The following is a 6,992-nucleotide window of genomic DNA, read 5'->3' on the forward strand; positions in this document are numbered from 1 at the left end:
TGTGCTGGTCAATCTGCTCTCTAGGAAAAGAGCCTTCACTTGTTGATGTTGTTAGTTGCCATCAGTCAGTACCAATTCACAGTGACTCTGGGCATAAGAGAAGGAAGCGCTGCCCTGTCCTGCCCCTGCCTCACAGTTGTTCCTGAGCTGGAGGCCAGTGTGATAGCTGGGTGCCATGCATCTCGCGGTGGGCCTTCCTCCTTTGTGCCGGCCCTCTGCTCCACCTTAACTGCAGCGTTTGCCCCTTTCTGTGGTGTAAACACTCTGTATCTGGTAATTGGCTCTCCTAGCTGACTCCAGCGAGCGTGCGTGCGTGCATCTGTCTGCCTGTCTGGGTAAATGGTGCTCCAGGCCTCGCCTCTGCCCTTGACCACAGCAAGCAGTTTTGCCGAGAGCTATTGTGCTCTGCTGCCTTGCCATCACACGCCAGCCCAGGTACACTGTTCACACAGGGGCTCCCCCATTGCCACACAAATCCCTCCACCCAGGGAAATCCCGCCACATCCACGGGCCCTCAAACCCCCAGGGATGCAGGAAGCCCGGCACCTCAGCCGGTTGGGCTGCGGAGAAAGGGCCGGCCAGCTGCCTCTCCCACAGGTCCGCTCATTGCCTGGGAGGTGGGCCGCAGGAGCCATGGCTTCTCAATGTGTCCCCACATCCACATGCCAAATCCCACCCTCCTGCCCTTCCCGCCAGCCTCACCCCGAGCCTGGGATGCCTCCCTCAGGAAGGAGGCAGGAGCCCTTACATGCTGGCCTTTCTGCTCACGCTGTTTTGGGGGTGCCCGAAGTACTCAAAATCAAGGGCGAAAGGGGTCGGGATCGGCGAATGATTGGTCAGGATGAGCTGGCGGTCCACGCGGGTTCTCAGCGGCACTGCTGAGCCAAAGTCCAGGCGGAGCTCCTCCAAATGGCCCAGGCCCTGCTCCGTGAGGAAGACGCTGCCCCGGGCCCCACGGGGACTGTGTTACATGTCACCCTTGCCCGGTCCTGTCACCTTGGGCGGGGGTGGGTGGGGTGGGGGAGCTGCCCAGGAGCCAGGCCTCATGCTCAGACCCCCTCCTCCTTGAACTGCCACACCTCTCCTGACTACCCATATCCCTGGAGACGCTTCTGGCTCTGTGGAAGCTCTCCACGGCCAGGGGCAGCCCAGCCCGCCTCCTGGCTGCTAGCTCTGTATGGGAAGGTCCAAGGTCCCCTGTAATCTCTGGCCTGTCTGGACATCTTGTCCCTGAGTGTGTGGTGAAAGGCCACACAGAGGGAGGGGTTGGGGTAGGGGGCCTTTATCCCAGCACATGATGGCACTGGTTTCCTGTGGGGTCCCCGTAATCCTCTGGCCCAAGCCCTCAACCTGGGCTCACCTGCTCTCGGAGCCCTCCATAGAGACAGTGATGGTCACTTGAAGTCCCTGGACCTTTCCCACAATGCCTAGGGCCAGTGGCTCTGCCATGCCTGACACATAGCAAGGGAGGGCCAGCTCTGTCAGCTCTTCCTACAAGAAAAGCCAGTCCCTTGGTCACGTGGTGATGTGGGAAGACCCCCACAGGGAAGGACCAGGGCCGGGGCCTCAGCAGAGGGCAGCAGTGGTCTGGCACAGCAGGGCTGGGGGCTGGGGGATGGCTTTCATCTCTCATCAGGCCCATCCATCTCTGCAGTGAACCCTGTCCACAGGCCCAGCCTGGGAGCTCAGCCCACGGCCCCTCCTGCCCTGGGAGGCCTTGACCCTTGCTCAGGGCTCGTGGATGAACTGGGGCTCCTGACATCTCCAGGCAGCAGGTTAAGATCCCCCCACCCCCACTCCCCAAAGTGGACTTCTGAAGAATCCGTGGATTTATTCTTTTTAAACCTTTCTGTTTGCGTGTTTGGGTGAATGTTTACAGAGCCAATCAGTCCCCCAGTAGACAATTTATACAAACTTGGTTTGTGCCCATCCCACTTCTTCCTTGTGTTCCCCATTTCCAGTTGTTCCTCATTCCTGCCCCTTCCTGCCCTCCAAGCTCCTGGCTGCATCTTCTGGGGAGTGCGCATCTCTGCGGTGTTAGTGTTCGTCTCACGGGTCTACCTGTTGTCTGGCTGAACGTTGACGCCTGCTGACAGCTTCAGTTCTGGGCTTGAGGGGCTTCTCAGGGGGCTCCACTCTTCTCTATAGGACTAGACTCTTGGATGATCTTGAATTTTGTTCTCCTTTTTGTGTTCCTTCTGATTCTGTCTGGTCTCTTGTACTGTGATCCTGCCTAGAGTGGGTCCAGTAATGGGAAGCTGGGCACCATCTAGCTCTTCTGGTCTCAGGTAGTGGGCCATCAGTCCTGTGGACCAGTTGCTTCCAGCCAGTCTAATGAGGCTGCTACAACTCAGCCTGGCAGTGCTTTTGTCTTTCTCAATGGGAATTGCCTCCCATAGGTCAACAGCCAGAAAGCACGGCCTCCCTGGGCAGTCTACCCCATGCTTCGTGTTTCAGCCCTTCTGTCCTTCACCCCAGAGCTCAGTCGGGCTCAGCTGTGCAGGAAAGCCCACCACCACCAGGTCTGCCCATGAAGAATGGGGCCTGGCTCTACAAGTCTCTCTCTGTGAGGAGGAGGTCGAATCTTCCGTCACCGTGATAAAAAGGGAGCCGGCAAATGCCCACAGACTGACTGTGTCCTGCCCTGGCAGCCTTCTCCTGGGTCACTGTGGGGGAATGCTCTGTTCCTCCAGGGGAGGAGCTGGCCTCTCCCAGCAGCATTCAGCACAGGGCCTGCTCCAAGAGGCCCTTGTTCTCTGGCTCGCTGGGGAGGTGCCACAGAAAAAGGCCTGATGAGGGCTGACGTTGCTGCCGAGGGCGGGGCCTGGACCAGGGGTTTGGAGGCACATCCAGGCTTCCTGCCCTGGTGTCTCCAGCGCAGGCCTGACAGGTTGCGTCCCAAATGCAGCAAACCCCCTCCCCATCCACGAGGATCAGGTGTGGGGCCGGAGGGGGGCCCTCCCTACATGCACGGTGCAGAGACCAGACAGGACACCCCACCAGGCCCTTGATCCTCAGTGCCGTGCTCACCTGGGTGTGAGCAGTCAGCTCCAAGGTGAGCCAGCGCTCCTCACCGGGGCCCAGCGTGCCACGCTTGGGTGAGATTGTCACAGTACAGAGGGCTGCTTGGTGGCCCAGGAGCTGGCAGACACATGGGTGGGTACATGGTCACGTGCTGGACTCCCAGGATGAGCCCAGAGAATGCTTCTCTGGGAGGTGGCAACCATAGCTTCCTTCTACCCCAGTGGACCTCACCCACCCCCCACCCCCCTGCGGGGGGCGGTTCCTGGACAAGCAAGCAGCCCTGGGAGGCCCAGTTGATGGGGAGCTGGGAGCAGCCTCGGAGGCACTCAGAGCTTGTGCACGGCAGCCTGGAGGGCAGGGTCAATGCTGGGCTCCCAGCAACTGAACAGTCGCGGACTGCTCTGGCTGGAACGGACAGGGGCAGGAACTGCCAAGCACATTGGTTGTCCAACAGAGGGGCCAAGCTTTGGGGGGTGCTATGAGACAAGGGACAGGCTGAGGATTTGTTCTGAAGGACACCTGAGGGGGGGCATCCCTCACTAAATGGGCCTTGTTGCTGGGGGGCTGCAGGCACACTCACGTTCCCCCACTGGAACCGGGTGGGCAGGAGTGTCCCATTGACGAGGGTGACAACTGCCTTTGTGGGCACATCCCGGTAGAGGGTGCTGAGCTGCACCTGGCTGCTCTGCAGGTACACGTGGGGTGCCTGGACCTCAGCACACACTGGGAGGTAGCTGGAACACAAGAGCCCCTTGTCCAGGTGGGGCCCACTCAGAGAGGCAGGCTACAAAGACCCATGTGAACCAAGTAGCTGGAACCTATTGGGAGGGTATGGAAAAGGTTCTCATCTTTAGATGTATGGACTTGATCTGGACCAGGCTGGGATGTTTGTTTGATGTGTAATTACTTCTTGATATAAAGCTCTCTCTTACACGTAAGTGAGTGTCCCTGGACTTATTTCTCTAAGGCCCTCTTACCTCCAGGTCCCGTCTTCCACCTGCAACTCTAGGACCGTCCGCAGGCTCTGGCAGAGCAAGGCCTCAAAGGTGATGTGCACTTTACACTCCCCCAGGGGGTGCAGCTGGCCACTCGAGGGCTCGATGACAAAGTGGGACTCCTGCGAGGGAGAATGGGGGTGGGGAGGAGCGCTTGGAGGACCTAGGGGCTGCTGGTGGTTGCCAGGCAGCCGCAGCTCCAGGCAGTCCCACCTCTTCAAAGAGTCAGAAGGCAATGAGAAGATGAAGTGGTGGAGCATCCAGTGGACTGACTCTCAGGAGTGAGGGGCAAACACAGTCTCCCCGAGTTACAGCAGTGGACAGGCACTAAGAGGGGAGGGGCCAGGGGCGGAGTCTCTAAGGGGGAGGCTCAGCTGGGGATCAGGAGGGTGAGCCTGTGTGCCAAGCTGGGAAGGAGGTCAGTGCCTCTTGAGAGGTCTCTCATGAGGATCATTTGCACCCACTGGTCTCCTCCTCACTCTGCCTCCCTAGCCCCCATCCGCCATAGGCTCTGGTCTGAATTACTCCTCAGTTGCACAGACAGAGGGACAGGGGAAGGGACAAGGGTCCCCACCTGGGAGGGCCTGCTGCCCTGCCTCTGTGACAGCCCTGAGGGAAGGGTCCCAGAAGGGCATTGCAGGAGGCAAACAGGCCACACCCAGGAGGGACAGTGCCTCTCTGTTCCCTCCCTTCCCGGATACACTCAGTGAGTACAAGGGTGGCCCCTGACAGAGAGACCTGTCTACCTTGTGCCCTTGACCACGGGCTTGGCATGTGGGCCGGGTCCACCCTCTGGTTCCCACTCTGCCAGTCTGAGCCCTGGCTCCAGGGCTTTGATGGTTTTTACCTCCCTGAGTTTGGAGGAGGGGTGGGTGGGGCTTCACTGAGGGGGACTGCTCGCTTTCATAGGCCACTCACAAGAGCATTCGTTGGCCCTGGATCGCTGGGGTGCAGCTGTGATCCAGGACTGGGGCACGGCAGCTCAGTGCCTCCTTAGAGCATCTAACAAGCCTCCACCCCAGCAGTAAGTACTCTCTGAGAGCTGAGACTAATGAGAGGATTCCTCCCAGCCTCGGTTATGACATTGACATTCTGTAAGGTCAACAGGTATTTTGATGATAAAATGTCAATAACCTTCACAGTGCAGGTAAAATACAGGCTGGGAATCAGAAAGCCAGGCTCCGTTCTCACGCCGCCACCCGTTAGCTGGGGGAGTCTGGGGCAACCTGTGTTCCTCTGGGTCTTTCCTCTGCCACATGAAGATATCGGTGGAGGTCCCCAGCTCCCACCTATCCTCTGAGAAGTCCCAGGGCTTCCCCAGGAATGCCTGGGGCAGGGGATGGACAGCAGGGAGAGGCCAGAAGGGGCAGGAGGCACCTAGCAAGAGAGTTTCATGGTCGCCTGAGCAGTCAGACTTCCTTCTATATAAGGGGCTTCTGCACGTGAACATTCAAGATACTGATAATGCCCTGGCCCTATCTCTGGCCCAAGACCCAACCCCTGCCCCAGTCCCAGTCCCAGTCCCAGCCCGAGCCCCTGCCCCTGCCCCAGCCCCTGCCCCAGGCTTTGGTGCTGCTAGGATCCACTCTAGGAAACCAGTAAACCTTGGGTTGGGGCCAGGAATCACTAACTGCTACCTAAGAGACTTGGTCATGGCTCTCAGGAGAGGTGTTAGGGATTTGATGGGAACAGCCCGGCCCTAGCATCTAAGTGCCAGCGTGCCCAGCCAGAGAGGTGAGGAAGTCCGTAAGGAACACTGACTTCAGGGCGGGGAGGGGGGGAGGCGCTGGAGAAAATAAAGTTACAAACACCGCGCCTGTGGGCTCTGAAGACCTTTCTCTGGCTTGGCAGGAAAAGTAGGTGGGTGAGCAAGTAGTACAGAGGCCGCGACTGGAAGCAGGGAGAAGGAGGGTCTCGCCTAAGGGTCTCACATGCGCAGCGACAACATCTCACTGTTGCTGGAGACACATTGACTTAAATGTGGAGCCATGTCGAATGAAGATAACACTTATTTCTCATGTATGTAGTAGGAGCTCTGGTCTGAGTGGTGTGAAGAATGTTGGGCTGCTAACGGCAAGGTCAGCAGTTCAAACCCACCAGCAGCAGCTCGGGAGACAGACGAGGCTGTCTGCTCTGATCAAGAGGAGCAGTCTGGGAAACCCACAGAGGCAGTTTGGCCCTGCCCTCCACGGTCACTATGAGTCAGAACGGACCATGGCAGCGAGCTGCTGAGAGTATGTTTATAGCGAAAGAAGAAACAGGAATAGTTGTGGAGGATGGAGGAGGAGGAGGAGGCAAACAAGGGGAGGGGGCTACTTCTATTTGAGGGGAGAAGAAACCTAACTTTCAGTTTGCCTGCAAGCCCTTGTCCGGATACCACCGCAAGAAGCCCTGAGAGAGTGGGTACTTTGAGGTGAACCTGGGAGAACCTGCTCCCTTCTCCTGAGGCAGGGAACTTGTCCTTGGCGGCGGCAGCCTTGGAAACTTCCTGCCTAGTGACGCAGTAGCTGCCCATTCTCCTTTTAACTCGGCCTACTACAACAGAGGGGCAGACCCATGTTCTAATGGTGGCACCAAGGACCACAACAATAGCAAAAAGGTGCGGGATCAGGGAGGAAGGACCTCCAACTGCCTCTGTGAGGGTGGGGCTGGAGACACTGCCAGGCAGAACTCTCCTTGCCTCAAAGTTCTGAATTTGCCAGCACAAGTTCTGGTGGCCAGAGGACACAAGGGGACTGGCTCCCAGGCGCCGGCCGGCTGACTTACCAGCTCCTGCCTTTCTTCCAGGCAGCCGGCACTCTCCGTCATGCGCCATGTGGCGGGCAGCTGGCTGACATTCTGAATCTGGATGGAGTGTGAGACTTTCTGGCCCAGGCGGACCAGACCGAGCTCCAGGGCGGAGACGTCGAGGGTAAGCACAGGTCCCTGAGACATGCAGAAGGGCCTGTCGCTGTCGCTGAGCCCCCCGGGGAG

General features: G+C 58.6%; 1 protein-coding gene across 1 annotated transcript in view; it reads right to left on the minus strand.

Moving 5' to 3' along the window:
* Nucleotides 1-6,992, minus strand: part of DLEC1 (DLEC1 cilia and flagella associated protein) — a 57,106-nt gene that overhangs the window by 10,952 nt on the left and 39,162 nt on the right. The window contains exons 18-23 of the mRNA XM_045297672.1: nucleotides 6,786-6,944; nucleotides 4,002-4,141; nucleotides 3,605-3,758; nucleotides 3,031-3,141; nucleotides 1,361-1,491; nucleotides 753-940 (exon numbers count right to left, since the gene is read on the minus strand). Coding sequence (XP_045153607.1) covers nucleotides 753-940; nucleotides 1,361-1,491; nucleotides 3,031-3,141; nucleotides 3,605-3,758; nucleotides 4,002-4,141; nucleotides 6,786-6,944 — 883 coding nt within the window. The remainder of the gene's footprint in view (nucleotides 1-752; nucleotides 941-1,360; nucleotides 1,492-3,030; nucleotides 3,142-3,604; nucleotides 3,759-4,001; nucleotides 4,142-6,785; nucleotides 6,945-6,992) is intronic.

Source organism: Echinops telfairi, unplaced genomic scaffold (genome assembly GCF_000313985.2).
Source record: "Echinops telfairi isolate 266 unplaced genomic scaffold, ASM31398v2 ScPeMD7_7420;HRSCAF=8458, whole genome shotgun sequence".
NCBI classification, from domain to species: Eukaryota; Metazoa; Chordata; class Mammalia; order Afrosoricida; family Tenrecidae; genus Echinops; species Echinops telfairi.